The 16,374-nt window shown below is 38.9% G+C and overlaps 1 protein-coding gene across 2 annotated transcripts in view; it reads right to left on the reverse strand.

Annotated features, from left to right (window-relative positions):
* Window positions 1-16,374, reverse strand: part of LOC120238480 (collagen alpha-4(VI) chain-like) — a 124,597-nt gene that overhangs the window by 61,596 nt on the left and 46,627 nt on the right. For both annotated transcript variants that reach the window (XM_039242232.1, XM_039242231.1), the window contains exons 13-17: window positions 8,590-8,661; window positions 7,504-7,530; window positions 5,750-5,794; window positions 3,274-3,327; window positions 48-110 (exon numbers count right to left, since the gene is read on the reverse strand). In XM_039242232.1, coding sequence (XP_039098163.1) covers window positions 48-110; window positions 3,274-3,327; window positions 5,750-5,794; window positions 7,504-7,530; window positions 8,590-8,661 — 261 coding nt within the window. The remainder of the gene's footprint in view (window positions 1-47; window positions 111-3,273; window positions 3,328-5,749; window positions 5,795-7,503; window positions 7,531-8,589; window positions 8,662-16,374) is intronic.

Genomic DNA, 16,374 nt, shown 5'->3' on the forward strand with positions numbered 1-16,374 from the left:
ATAAGCCCCTGCATTCAAGCAACTGAAATCCTTCAACCAGCACTCACAGGATCTCCCCTTAAGCCAGGTTCTCCACGCTTTCCGGGTGGTCCAGGTGGTCCCGTCAAGCCCTTAAATCACAGGGGGGAAAAATATGTCACTTTAAAAGATCATCTATTGCCTAAAGGAAAGAGAACATTAAGGGGGAAGACGAGAATCACATTCAAAGAGCAATTTAGTACTTGAACTTTAAGGCATTCGCTGTCAAAGAGGTAAGGTTGGGATGCAGAAAAGAACCTATTTTATTGGAAATCACTGATATATGTGACCCTAGGTATGCATTAACTCACCGAACCCTTACAATTCAGGGATTACATACTGCAGGCAAGAAACCTAAGGCTCAGGGCGGTTAGAGGGTTGTCCCTACCACCAAGTCCCTTATCTTTCCACATCTCCCTGATACTCCTACACAGAAACGAAGAAGAAAAGGAAGAAGAAGGAGGAGGAGGAGGGGGGGGAGGAGGGGGAGGAGGGGGAGGAGGAGGAGAAGAAGAAGGAGAAGAAGAAGGAGAAGGAGAAGGAGGAGGAGGAGGAGGAGGAGGAGGAGGAGGAGGAGGAGAAGGCGGCATTTTCTATCACAGACATGGGCAGCACTGGGACAGCAAGATCTCAAGAAAAAGAGGCAAATGAGAGAAAAATGCTTCTGGAGCTCCTATTCTGGAAGGGGAACGAGGGAAGTGAAGCACTTGCCATAAGACTATAACATGATAAGCAAATGGTTCCTTCTCTTACAACCTGTGGTTAATGGTACTGTCCGTATAGAGTAGTTCCTATAGAGCCACAGCATCAGGGAGAGTCCTCACTCCAGGAACCTTCCTCAAATGGGGTTATGTGCCTGGTTCCAGAGAGTATATGCCACACTCTGAGGATAGTGAAGTGGGACTGATCCCTGAGACATGGTTCTCAGACACACAGGGAATGGAATGTTCTCTAGGCTCTAAAAAAAAAAGCCACCTCATAATGCTACTCCTCCTTACCTCTTTCCTGGCCTGATATAACGGTAAAAGGGAGTTAGTTAATTCTAAATTCCAACCCTGCTGTTCAGTTTACTAGCTAGGCAAATTTCTTTGACTTCCCTAAGACGCAACGTTCTCAGTTGTGAAACAGATATACCCATTTTACTGGGCTGTTATGGAGACTTAGTGGAATAATAAATTAAAATGCTGAGTACAGAGCCTGACCTTTGGTTTTTATTATGATATGCCCAGCTTCTAGTCTTTCCTTTTTCTGACCCAGGCAGGGGTTCCAGAGTAATCTTTCAAACCTATAACTTTGAACATGTGTCTTCCTGGCCTGGAAACCTTCATTAGCACCTGATTACTCAGTAGGAAAAATCCCAAGCCCCTCACCATGGCACTTAATTGACTCCAACTTGCCCTTCCAGACTTTCCTCCCACTCTTTATACCTTTTATCTCACCCTCCACTCCTATGGACTTGGAAACATTATTTGTCCAAACTCACACTGAGCTCCTCTAACTCTGAGCCTTCCCTTTTTCTTAGCTTGAAACTGTGTGTCTTAACAGGGTTGTGTGTCTCCCTCACAAAAGCCTATGAAAAATGCCTTAATTTTCCATATTCCTTAGAATGCCAGGATCCTCTCCTGCCTTGGGCATCATGATCAATTACCACAGGACCTTAGTATGGAAGGCTGGTCTATTGCCCCTTTCCCTCCTTCTTTACCTTCTGGTTGTTACTCATCTTTTAAATTTCACACCATCCTCACTCCCCTAATGAAGCCTTCTTGAATGCACAGGCTGCATCCAATCCCCATCATTTATCTCTCCTTCATATCCTTATTTCACCCATAATCTTACAGCTATTTTGTGATTTTTTCATTAATATCTTTCATTCCTCACAGAGGCCAGTTCTGAAGTACAGAACTGTCTTGTTCCCCATTCTAAAATCGTGCCTGGATTACAAGAGATACTCAACAAATTTTGACTACTGTTCTGATGAAAAAAAAAATGCCACTCTAGATTCCCCTCCAAGTCACTATGCTCCCATTGATCCTTTATTTACACCATTCTTACAGCCGTTATCTTATCCTATCTTGGGTTATAGTTCTTCCTATACAAATCTTATCTCCTACATCAGTTAATAAGCTCTTTGTTGGCCATAACCATGACTTAATTATCTTTGAGCCCTTCTTTGTTATCTAGCAAAACACTCTACAGGTAGGAAGCCCTTGACAGGTGTTTATAGAATTTAACTAAATTCAATGGAAAATGAAGGCTCTCCAGTCTTGAAAGAAATGTGGTGTCCTCTACCTTCTCTAAAATCTAATCTACAAATTGCAGGTTATCAACTAAACTTCCCTCAATAAAGAAACATTTCTTGTGACTCCCTGTTTTACTTATTAGGAAATCAATCCACACCTTGGGGCAAAAGCATACTCTAATTCCATGAGGGCTCCAAAGGAAAAAAAAAATAAGTAAATAAAATTTATCACCCCCCCCCATCTAAACCAATCAATCAACAGAAAATGATTACAACAGTTTTGAGATGAATCCTTTGGACTGGATTCCATAATTGTCTAGTAATGTCTGCAATGGGTATAGGGAGGGAGAGCTGCAGTAACCAGGCATCTGCTTTCCCTTACATAGAAATATTACCAGTACGAGGCAGTGAATAGTCCCTGTCAAGCAGATAGCACAAATATTGTACATGAGAAGGATGTAGAGAAGGAAGACAGCAAGGACTGCAGGCTGACATGGTCAAGGAGGGTATCCTGAGGACGAAAGAGAGGAGCTGGGAATCGGAGAAAAACTAATACTCAAATAGGCACTGAAGACAGAAGCAGGGAAAAGCCCCTCCAGGGTGGGGTGCCTAAGGTGAGGGAAGACACAGAGGTGGGCATGTACAAGAAATCTTCAAGGTACAAGAAGTACAATCTGACTGGGAAGGACCTTTCTGGACTGAGAGTAGTGGAGGACGTGGCTGAGAGGCCTGGGGTGTGGGACAGAATCACTGGTGACAGGGAGTTTCGTGAAGCCCGTGAGGAAGGACATGGTGATTAATGTTCCAAAGGCTAAGTAACTGGATTGATATCACTCATTTCACTAGCAGCACAGGAGGATCTCAACTAAAGATTCCAAAAAGCTAATATTTATTACCCTTTAACTCCCTATCTAGAACTTAAACCATTAGAGGATTCTTTCTCAGAACTTAAAAATAAACTGTCAAGGTCAGTTTATGCAATAGAAATATGAGAAAGAATAATTCTCACACTTTACCCGATTTCCCCTATTTCCTTTTTCACCAGATAACCCCGGGGCTCCACGATTACCCTAGAAAAAAGAAAAAGAAATATACAAAGAAGCTTTGTATATCCAGTCATAGTGGGAACTTTTTCCATGTAGTTTCACATCCTAGCAAGAGCAGTTGAGTTTACCACTCTACTTGTATGTGACAGACTATATGCCCTGAAAAATCCTCTCTTTGAAAATCATATAAAATTCCATATAGCAAAGTTTAAAATATTTTATATACATTAATGAGCTGATAAAGAATAAGAGAAATTCTTAGAGCTCAGAGTAAAGGGAAAGTAGAAATCCAGAGAAGTAATAGCCATTGGCCATCCTAATGACTTTTTTTTTTTAATGTTTTATTTATTTCTAGGAGAGAGAGAGAGAGACAGCATGAGCAGGGGAGGGTCAGAGAGAGAGGGAGTCACAGACTCTGAAACAGGCTCCAGGCTCTGAACTGGCTGTCAGCACAGAGCCCGACGTGGGGCTTGAACCCACGAACCGCGAGATCATGACCTAAGCGAAAGTCAGACGCTTAACCGACTAAGCCACCCAGGAGGCCCTGCCATCCTAATGACTTCCAATCACTCTGTGAGTGAGATGTGAAAGACCCAAACTCATCTATCGTTTGTTTTTAAGTGTTCTCAGGAGAAGTGCCACCAATTCCAGAGCAGGAGCAAAAAACCTGAACTCAGGCCTTAATGACTTCTCACAGCTGAAGTTCAATCAAAAATGAGTTTAAATCAAAAGTCACAATATACGTGAGGGAGACACCATGGTGGAGAAGCGAGCAGAAACTACAGACAACAAAATCAGACTTGCAGTGACTATAGCTGTTGGAATTATCATATGCAGAATATAAAATACGTGTATTTAATATATTTAAATAGGTTTAAAAAATGAATGAGTAAAATAATTAGCAACTGTTAAAAAAAGAGAGAGATCAAGCAAAATTGAGAAAGATAGAACTTCTTGAAAGAAAAGATCAGAATAATTGAAATTAAAAATCCAATGGACAGGTTAAATAGTATATTTAACACAAGTGACTTAAGGATTAATGGACTTGAAACTGAAGAAAGCATTCAGAATGCAGCACAGGAAGACAAACAGAAAACATGAAAGGGAGATTAAGAGACATTAGGACAAATTTTTTCCAAAAAGGGATAGTAGAGAAAATGGGAAGGATAAAAATTTCAAAATGAGACTTTGCTAAGGAGTTTCCAAAAATGATAGGAGACACAAATTCTCAGATTCAAAAACCTAACAAACCCCAAGCAGGGTAAATAAAAAGAAACCCACACCTGGACACATCATATTGAAACTACAGAACACTAGAAAGAAAGAAGCGGAATTTGTTTTAAATTAACTTCCAAGCTAGTTAACATATAGTGTAATAATGATTTCTGGAATAGAATTTAGTAGTTCATCACTTAGATATAACACCCAGTGCTCATCCCAACAAGTGTCCTCCTTAATGCCCTTCACCTATTTAGCCCATCCCCCTACCCAACACCCCTCCAGAGACCCTATTTGTTCTCTGTATTTAAGAGTCTCTCGTGGTTTGTCTCCCTCTCTGTTTTTATCTTATTTTTGCTTCCCTTAGAAGAGGAAATTTTAAAGCAGTATGATATTTTTTTGTTAAGACTTCTGACAAAGGAACAACAATTAGTTTTATGGATAACTTCTTTTTTTTTAATGTTTATTTGAGAGAGCATGGGCACAGGCAAGTGACGGGAAGGGTAGAGAGACATGAAGACACAGAATCCAAAAAGACTCCAGGCTCTGAGCTGTTGGCATACAGACTGATGTGGGGGTCCAACCCACGAACCATAAGATCATGTCCTGAGCCAAAGGCAGACGCTTAACCGACTGAGCCACCCAGGTGCCCTGATGGATAATTTCTTAACAGCAATAATGAAAGATAGAAGACAATAGAAGCTAGAAGACTGTGAAATTACATTTTCAAAGTGCCAGAAGAAAATCATTATTTCCCCAAGAACTATCTTTTAAGAAAAATAGTAAAATAAAGAAATTTTCAGAGAATCAAAAACCACAGGAGTTCACAAACTTCATCAAAGGAAATTCTAAAAGTTGTACCTTAGGCAAAAGAAACAGGATCTTTCATGTTCTTTTGAAGGCATCAGTGAAAGTAACACATAAGGCTAAAGCTAGATAAGCAATGACTAAATAAAACAATAATAATAACAGTAACTAATTGGTAGAATTTAACAAAAATAAATGAAAATAAAATACTGGACAATAATATGTATTATAGAAAGCAGTTGATTAGAGCTAAGTTTCTAAGGACCTTATATTTTGAGGATAAGGACAATTAAGAGATTAACTTAAGACACTGTTGAGTATGCATGCTAGCATATCTAGACTATACCATGGAAAATATAAATAGAGAGTATAAATTCCAAACTAGTAGAGGGAGAAACATAGAATGAGAAACTTTCTATACCTGTTCCCCATTCAAGCCATCAACACCTTCATCACCAGGATCTCCCTGTGGAGCAGAGGAAGAGAAACTGTTAAAGGAAAGAGGACCAGGTGTACATGACTACTGCTTTGATGTTAATATCCTTGCTAATATATTTTTTAGTTGGTAGAAGAATCTAGACCTTCTGAAATGACATTTATATACTGCATTCACATATTAAAAAACAATGATTATTTTCATTCCCAAATAGTTGCTAGCATTAGACACTGTTTTCCCTGACAGTTTTAAGTGCTAAAGGAAAGAAAAAAGCTAAGAAAAAAAGAAACTCAAATTTCAAATGGGTATAAAGACTTCTTTTTTCCACTTTTGCACTGGGAACAAGTAGTAACTCTTTCATAAAGCTGAATAAAACATTTCCCACTGGTTGTCCACATGTTAAAGATGGTCTGGGGAACCTGAGTAGCTCAGTCGGTTAAGCTTCTGACTTTGGCTCAGGTCATGATCTCACAGTTCATGAGTTCAAGCCTTGCATTGGGCTGTGTGCTGACAGCTCAGAGCCTGGAGCCTGCTTCAGATTCTGTGTCTCCCTCTTTCTCTCTGCCCCTTCCCCCTTGTGTCCTGTGTCTCTCTGTCGCTCTCTCTCTCTCTAACAGACATTAAAAAAAAAAAAAATTAAAGATGGTGCTTTTGTGATTGACTTTTTTTAATTTAAAAAGACAGGCAAATATGCCTGAATTAATTTGCATAATGGAAACTTAGAAGAGCCCAGATTAAGGAGGAACTAAATGGGAATGTATCCACATGTATGCATTTAAGGAGACTTAAAATCAGAAAAGTCCTTAAGGACTTAAAAATTGAAACTAACTGGATAAGATTAAAGACTGACAGTTGTATAGTAATGTCTCCTCAAATATTCCATCACTTCCAACTCATGGGCCCTTCATTTCGACAACTATCTCAGAATGACAGTTAACATATTTATTATAAAGCATCTTTTGAGAAAAAAAAAAAAAAAGTCCAGAGTTTTGCAAGCCAAATAAAATGCATATTATGCCTGTGGAATAGTTGATCACTCCTACCATATGCATGAGGAAACCAAGTTTCAGGCACTTTTTTTAAACCAAAAGACAGCTGGGTTAGTGTATGAAAATAAGCACACCAAACTCTCATACTAAAATTATGCAGTATATTGGCCACAAGCCACACGAGTGAATCAGTGGTATCAGGAGACATGAGTAAAGCTCTCTCAGCCCTTGTCTGCCTTGTCCATCACTTTGTAACCACTCTCAAGGATAATGTGGGAGCAGAATGGGTATCAACAAAAATATTTCTTGAGTACATGAATGAGCAAATGGATACTTTGCTTCTGAATCTGAATGTAAAGCCACTCCTTCACTGTGCCAGCTCCTTTCCCACCAACCCTGTCCTGGCATCCATCTCCCATTTGACACTCGCCTTGACCAGACCCCTCCCTACCACACCTTGAATTCAGGACCAACTCTTCCTGAGGGTCATGTGATGAATATGGTGGCTCAATTATCATAGGATTAGCAGGGCATGAATATTATCAAATATGTCCCTTCCATAAACATGAAATACATACCTTACAAATAGCCATTTATTGGCATAGTAGTTTGGCCGTTAATATCATCTGACATATCCCCTTGTCGAAAAGTTTTGAGGCTCACCTCACTCAAGCAAAGGAAAAGCAAGTAACTTATTGTTTCCCACAGAAATTGCTCTCCAGTTTAAGAAGAGTAAGGAAGGTCACCTACCTTCTCTCCAGAAAATCCTCTTGCTCCCTAAATTTAGGAAAAAATGAAAAGAATTGAGTTTGAATAAGATTTTTAAACCTTTGTTTCTCTTAGGACACCATATATTCCCAAATCCCAAGACAAGGCAACTAATTAGCAGGTCAAAATGAAGATTTCTTCTCCAGCAACTATAATGAACACCATAGTACCCTGATTACTACAGCTCCCCTTTGAGTGTGACTTGGATAAAATCACATTGGTAACTCCTCACATAGCAGAGGTGAGCAATGACCTGCCAGTTTTATAATAGAAGAATCACATTTTTTTCAAACAAAAGTGAGAGTACACTGGCCAACAAGCATGAGAAGCCTTACAGGAACAACAGCACAAATTAACTGAAAGAGTAACTTGTTAGAGCATACAGAATATGGTCACTTTGGTCAGAAAATCTCTCCATAATACTCTGAGTTGTAGAGAAAATTTTCTGGCCTTCATAAAGGATATTCTCTAATCCTGGAAGGTTAAGAGACATTTATGAACCCACTGAAAAGGGAGCCCCACCCATTATTGCTTTAGGCTTTAAAATTTCAGTATTCTCAACCCCCTTTCTAACTGCCAGCACTATGCCTTTTCTGAGGACTTTTTCTGATACCAGAGCCTGTCCACATGCAAGACAGGCCAGAAGTCCTGGGGAAATAACATCCACTGGGAGCAGCTTATAACTAATGCCTGATAGGATTTGGTGCATAAACACCCCAACTCTCTCACCCCTTGGGTGCGATAACATTGAGGAGCATGTTCAACAATGGTTCACACAGTTCCTTAGCAGGATGAGGCTCTATCTACCCACTGTGGCTATCTAATTGATACCATACCCTTCTTAGGCCACCTTCCTTCCCTAAATTCTTTCCTGTCTTGATAGTATTTACTGAGATCCTCTCCCTATAAACTATTTGTACTTGACCCCTTTTCTCAGGCTCTACTTCCGGGAAACCCTCAGTCTGAGAAGAAGCTAAGATGCTATGTTGAAGAATTAAGATTTTCCTCAAACTCAAGGGATCAAACAGGGAGAGGGAAAGAATTCCACAGCTCAAGGTCCACGCTCACCTTAGGTCCTCTCATACCTGGGCATCCTTCCTCACCTCGGGGTCCAGGAAGACCCTGTGGGCCTCTTTCTCCCTATGGAATAAAAACACACATGGAAAGAGTCAAGCAACTATCTCTGTCACCACCCAATTAATTCAAACCAGCAATAATGACCATCAGAATGACTAAAATATGATGCTGTCCTTCCAATTACTTCTACTTCCTCAGAGACATGATCAGATCACTTGCAAGGTAATCAGACTGTTTATATGTCAACTGCCCATATTGATAACCCCAAATCAGACAAATCCACATTATCTATATTTTTGACCAATTCATTCAAGCCATTTCAGAATTCAAACAAAATAGAAGTTGTGTCTGAACATTGCTTGCAGACAGCTAAAATTGGATGAAGGCTTCCTTGTGATTCCACGAAGAATAAACCACTATTTAACCCCTTCTCTTCTAGGTGAAATCCTGTCCATTCCTAAGGTGTAGATCATATGTCACTTCTTCTTCTGAGAAGCTTTTTCTGTTACATTGTGCATTATTACCTGTTTCTGTGTTTCCTGCTATATGGAGAGCTTCTAAGGAGACAAGGACTCATTTATTTATTTCTGGGATCCCAGCCTTCAGTATAGTGTCTGGCAAATAGTAGACATCCACTCAGAATTTGAAGAAACGACTTCCTAAATTATATTAGTGAATATAACCTTTTGTTTTAGGTATTAGATAGGGAAGGGAATGGTAGATAGCATGCCTTTTGCCATATTAATTACTTATAAGTTAGAAAGTACTGTATAGCCCATGAGCTTTCATCAAAAGAGTCTACAAATATAATCTCACTTTGATTTAATAATGTTGGATAACTTAACCACATAAGCTGCCCAGGACAATAAAAGAGAACATGGTAAAGTGAGAAACACTTTGGATAAAAAAGGAAAGGTCCTGAGTTCAAGTCCTAGTTCTGCTTCTAATTTACTTGGTGAGCTTGGATAAACACATGACTCTATGAATTACAATTTTCTCCATTTATAAAATATGGATCTGGGTGATATTGATTCTGCACATTCAAAGAATTGTTGTAGTGCATGCATGAGATACTGTATTGAAAGTACTTCACGAATCATATAGATTGGACAAATGAGTGTTTTATACTTAGAGAGAAAGAGATAATGAGAAAAGCAGAGGTCTTGACATCAAACAGACATGAGTTTGGGCACATCTGCAACCTTCTCTGTCTGACTTTAAAAGTCACACTGAGTTTTGAACTCCACATCCATAAAATGAAAGTATTAGCACATATCTGGAGGGTTGTGATAAAGATCAAATGTCAAAACATGTACAAAATGCTGAATGCAAAACCTACTGCACAGTAGATGACAACTCATTGTCTATTCTCCCCCTTCTTCCTAGCTATCCACATTGTTAGATTCAATGTGTGGTGTTTACATTTCATATGGACAATCTAATTTTAACATATCCACTTACAATAATGCACCATATAGTGTTATCAGTCATGAATAATTAGTTGTCGCCTGTATTAAAAAATAGTTGCCTACACAAGGAAATTAAAAGCAAAAATGAACTATTGGGACCTCATCAAGATAAAAAGCTTCTGCACAGCAAAGGAAACAATCAACGAATCTAAAAGGCAACAGACAGAATGGAAAAAGATATTTGCAAATGACATATTGGATAAAGGGCAAGCAACCAAAATCTGTAAGGAAATCACCAAACTCCACACCCAAAAAACAAATAACTCAGTGAAGAAATGGGCAGAAGACATGAATAAACACTTCTCCAAAGAAGACATCCAGATGGCCAACAGACACATGAAACGATGGTCAACTTCACTCATCATCAGGGAAATACAGATCAAAACCACACTGAGATACCACCTCATGCCAGAGAGTGGCTAAAATGAACAAATCAGAGGATTCTAGGTGCTGGTGAGGATGTGGAGAAATGCACCACCCTTCTACACTGTTGGTAGGAATGAAACTGGTGCTGCCCCTCTGGAAAACAGTGTGGAGGCTCCTCAAAAAATTAACAGTAGAACTCCCCTATGACCCAGCAATAGCACTGATAGGAATTTACCCAAGGGATACAGGAGTGCAGAAGCATAGGGGCACATGGACCCCAATGTTTATGGCAGCACTTTCAACAATAGACAAATTATGGAAAGAGCCTAAGTGTCCATCAACTGATGAATGGATACATAAAATGTGGTTTATATATACAATGGAATACTACTTGGCAATGAGAAACAATGAAATCTGGCCATTTGCAGCGACATGGATGGAACTGGAGGGTGTTATGCTAAGTGAAATAAGTCAGACAGAGAAACACAGAAAACATATGCTTTCACTCATATGTGGATCTTGAGAAACTTAACAGAAGACCATGGGGAAGGGGAAGGGTTAAAAAAAAAGTTACAGAGAGGGAGGGAGGCAAACCATAGGAGACTCTTAAATCCTGAGAACAAACTGAGGGTTGATGCAGGGTGGGGGGAGAAGGGAAAGTGGGTAATGGGCATGGAGGAGGGAACTGTTGGGATGAGCACTGGGTGTTGTATGGAAACCAATTTGACAATATATTATATTAACAAAAAAAAAAAAAAGAAAAAGAAAATAGTTGCCTACAAAACAAATGTCCCTGACAAAGCAGGGACACAAAGGGAAAATTCTTAAAATTTGTTTCTAACGAAACAAAACACTCTTAAGATAGCTATTATCAAAAACAAAAACAAAAAAACACAAGTGTTGGAGAGGATGTGAAGGAATTGGAACCCTCATGCACTGTTGGTGGGGCTATAAGAGTGCCCTTGCCGTGGAAAACATACGGCAGTCTCTCAAAAAAGCTAAAAACAGACTTACCATATGATCTCCCAATTCCACTTCTGGGTATATACCCCAAAGAATTGGAAGCTGGGTCTCGAAGAGATATTTGCACACCCATATTCATAGCAGCATTATTCACGACAGCTGTCAGGTGTAAACAACCCACGTGTCCATTAACAGGTAAATGGAAAAACAAAAAGTGGCATACCCATGCAATGGAATAGTATTCAGCCTTAGGAAGGAAGGAGATTCTGACATGCTACAACATAGATGAATCTTAAGGCTCTTATGCCAAATGAAATAAGCCCAAAATACAAATATTGTTTGCTCCTAATAAGGACCTAGAAGGACCAAATTCATACAGACAGAAAGTAGAATGGTAGTTGGCAGAGGCTAGGGGGAGGAGGTCGTGCGGAGTTAGGGTCTCATGGGGACAGTTTCAGTTTTGCAAGGTGAAAAGAGTTCTGGAGATGCGTGGTGGTGACAGTTTGCACAGCAACATGAATGTACTTAATACCACTGACCTGTACACTCGAAAATGGTTACGATGATAAGTCTTATGTTATGTATACTTTGCCACAACTAAAAATTTAAAAGAAAAAGTAAAAAACTCGCTCTTATGACTTCTACCCACAATTGCTAAAGTTTCAGTTGCCATGCATACATGACTAGGTATGTGTTTTCCCAAAATTAGTCCTCAGAAAAAACGAGTATTCTTAAACGTGAATTTTCCCAAAGTCTTCACAAAGATTCTCATATTTTAAAGTACTTTCTCCATTTCTGAACTTTGAACAGCATAGTAGTGACACCCAGTCAGTATTAATTTGAGATATGTATAGGATCCTTACGGATGTCAGCTACTAAATCAGTTAAAAGAAAAACAAAGGAGGTAAAGAAATCTAACAGAGATTACTTATTTATCATATTTGAAAGTGAGACCTCACAATTTCAAGTGTGAGATGCCATACAAACGAGATTTTTAAAAATCACTTTTCTAAGCAATAGGATTCATGATTATACTGTGGAGACCATAAAGGTATTCTCACAAGAAAAATGAGGCAATGGGTTTTTGAAGTTTTCTAAGACAGGCTTTATAAACAGACTTAAAAAGTGGTTTATCTTAAATAACTTACACAGAAGTGAACACAATGGACTCTAGAAAACCAGGTAAAATAGTCCCAAACAGAGACTCTAGGAATGATGGGAAAACTGATATAGAAACTCCTTGGGAAAAATTTTTAATGATCTGATAAAATATGAGAAAGAGAGAAAAAGCAGAATTTCTTACATCATTCTACATATGAAAGACTTTAAAATATTTGTATAACCAAATAAGTTAAATGTTTTAAGTAGACATTTGTCACCCATGTTCCTCAAAGTTCATATACTCTAATTGAGCAAAAGCATTTTTTAGGATGTCCTCATGAGAAAATAGGAATTGCCTTATAATGAGCACATATGTCAAATTGTTTTGAGGATAAAATTTGGGCTTACTCTGTTTTTCATTCAGATACTAAGCTTTAAACTGTTTAAAAACTGGTCACCCATTTGTTCACAGTAGTTGTTTAAAGCTATCAATTATAGCCACGATTTTATGGAAAGAATAATATCATCAAAAGCTGTTCAAAAGCTAGACTGGCTCAAGTTCTTTTATGAGAAATGAGGATAATAATAACAGTAATATTTTGTAGATGAGATGAGGAAATGTATAGAAAATGTTTAGCCACGCATCTGGCATATATGAAGTCCTCAACAAATGGTAGCTGGTTTTGTTACTCCTGAAGTTACATAACTGTTCTTGGGGACCCTAGATAATCTGAGTAATTTGATATGTAAGGCTTTGGTATGTAACCAATGCATATTTAAACCACCATCTCATACTAGGTACATTTTGGAAATATATAGAATTTATGAATCTGGCAGATTGTATTTTCCAAAGATGGCCACAAAATAATCTCAGTGCTCTTCTGTGGACCTTGCCACACCCCCACCAAGAGAAAGGGTCTAATCCCCAGCCCCATCCCTCTTGAATCTGGTCTGCAGTAAGTGACCTGCTTGTACCCAATAGAATGAGGCAGAAAAGTTACCACTTGACTTCTGAGGCTCCCTCAGAAGACTTGAGCTTCAGCCTTGGTCTCCAGGAATGTTCCCTCTCAGGATGGAACCTCCTTGGTGGATGCTCCCTCTTAGAACCAGCCACCATATCTGTTCTTGAATCATCATGACCCATCCTTCTGCCATCCCAGCCAAACTCCAGAGCATGAGAGGCGAAGTCATCTCTGCAGTGGGTCATCCAGCAACCCAGTCAGCTCAGCTGAGACCTCAGGCCACTTGCTCTTTCCTTTTTAGCTTCCCCACCCACAGAGTCCTTGGATGTAATAAAATGATTGTTGTTTTACACCACTGACTTTTTGTTGGGGGGGGGGGGGAGGAGTGTTCTCCAGGGGAAGAGGAGTAATAGATAATTGGAAAAATGAACTATTTGTCATTATATACTTTCAATTTGAATCTACAAATTATAGCCCCATTCCAAAGCCTGCCATCTGCAAAGAGGTGCCTCGGCCAATGAGCAGACCTGTCTGACCTGCTTTGGGAGGAAACCATATTCAAAGCCATTCAGAGGACAACATATTCTGTCACCTTCTCTTGTGAGAAATGCAGTAAAAAGAAAATGGCACCTACTAGAGCCATATATACCACGCGTGGCTACGGAGCACTTGCAATGTGTCTAGTCCAAACTGAGATATGCTGTAGATGTGATATACACACAGGATTTCAAAGTATATTTTAAAAAGTAAGATCTCATCAGGGCATCTGGGTGGCTCAGTCGGTTAGGCATCCGACTTGAGCTCAGGTCATGATCTCACAGTTCACGGGTTTGAGCCCCACATTGGGCTCTGTGCTGACAGCTCAGAGACTGGAGCCTGCTTCAGATTCTGTGTCTCCTTCTCTCTCTGCCGCTCCCCTATTCATGCTCTGTCCCTCTGTGTCTCAAAAATAAACAAACATCAAAAAGATCTCATCGTTTTTTATATTAATTACATGTTGAAATAATTATATTTTGGATAGACTGGATTAAATAAAATATATTATTAAAATTAATGTCACCTATTTATTTTTATGGTCTTTAAGATGGCTACTATGAAATTTTTAATTTATAAAATTATATATATCACTCACATTATATTCCTAACTCTGTACTAGAGTCTTTATAAACCATCTTGGTTTTAGGATGTTAAGAGAGCAGAGAAAGGGGACAAAATTGCCTCTTACTCTAGACAGGCCAGGGCTTGTTTATATCATATTTGTCTGAAAGTGGTGACAATGAGGGTTGGTCAGACCCTCAATTATTGTCTTAAATTTGGCCAGGCTCATTGATCCAGAGGCCAAGCAAAAATAAATAAATAAAATAACACTTGGAGCGCCGTAGTGGCTCAGTCAATTGAGTACTGGACTCTTGATTTTGGCTCAGGTCATGATCTCAAGGTTGTGGGATCGAGCCCCACATTGGGCTCCATGCTGAGCGTGGAGCCTGCTTAGGATTCTCTCCCTCTGCCCTTCTCCCTTGCTCATGTTCTTTCTCTCTCTCTCAAATACATGCATACATACATACATACATACATATTTTTCAAAATTAACACTAAAAGGACTTTTAAAACATCATAAAAATAGAAAAAATATTTTCTCCATACCTGAACAAAGTAGCAAAAATGCACAGCCCACATTTCTGAATGTATTTCTAACATCTAAGACTAATGGCTGAGGCAAATTAAAGAAAGAAAAGTTGAGCAATTCTCCAACAAATATAATCAAAGAAATGAATCAGCTTATGTAGGCCCTAGAAGCTACATTTCTTTTTCTAATTTCTGCTGATTTTCCAAGTTCCAGCAGCCTAAATGTTTAGAATAAAACAATGTGCAACTCTCATGGGGTGACAAGAACACTGATGCCTGGACATTCCAGCAATGTGAAACGTACAGTCCGAGGGCCCTTCAGGCCCCCCACACCCTTTGGGAGGAGGTGCTCCGAAAGTTAAAACTACTTTCCGAAGGAGGAGGAGGTGCTCCGAAAGTTAAAATTACACCAAGATGCTACTTTCTTTTCTTGCTCTTATTCTCTCCGAAGTGTAGAGCAAAGTTTTTAAGAAACCACAAATCAAGTGATATCACAACAGATTGAACACAGAAGCAGATGTATGAATCCAGCTGTCTTCTAAGAAGCCAGATACTGAAACCCTTTAAAACAATGCTATTCTTCTCACTCACTTACTTTGTTTTGGAAAATATAGTTATTCTTCATAAAGGAATAAGTCATTTATATTAAGGTCTTGGTTTTCTTATTTGGGAGTAAAGCAAATAAATAATTTAAAATTCTTGCAATTTTTATTTCTAATGTGGTAAATATCAACAGATAGAAACTACATCAACAAAAGCTCTTTAACTGAGGTCCTCAATAATCTTCGAGAGTTTCTTGAGACCAAAAGTTTGAGAACAGTGGTGTATACAAATCAACCTTAAAATAGACACCTGTGGTAAAGTGGTTTTCCACCATTTGAAATTAACTGAAACCTATGGCATCCCAACATCCTTTTGATGTTTATACGATGTGATAAAGGTGGTACCTACTACATTCCAATTCCTTAGCTAACAATTCTCTCTACAGTGTGCATTTTTATCCATATCTAATCACATGACAGCTAACTTTCCCATGCCCAGGGATATAACTGGGGTTATGTGCAAACTGTTTGTGGGTAACTATAACTCTATTACTTTTTCAGCCACCCAGGAGGCATCTGGATGATCTTGTTACAAGAATGGCCTTGAATTTCTTCATCATGTTTTGTTAAACTACTTACAAACATTGTTATCTCTTTAACAGTAACAAATTACATGCAATTTAGCTCACAATTAACAACTACTATTACATACATATTCATTAGACACAGACCACATTTTCCGTTACC

The sequence above is a fragment of the Hyaena hyaena genome, unplaced genomic scaffold (assembly GCF_003009895.1).
Source record: "Hyaena hyaena isolate Hyena2069 unplaced genomic scaffold, ASM300989v1 scaffold_210, whole genome shotgun sequence".
In the NCBI taxonomy this organism is placed as follows: domain Eukaryota; kingdom Metazoa; phylum Chordata; class Mammalia; order Carnivora; family Hyaenidae; genus Hyaena; species Hyaena hyaena.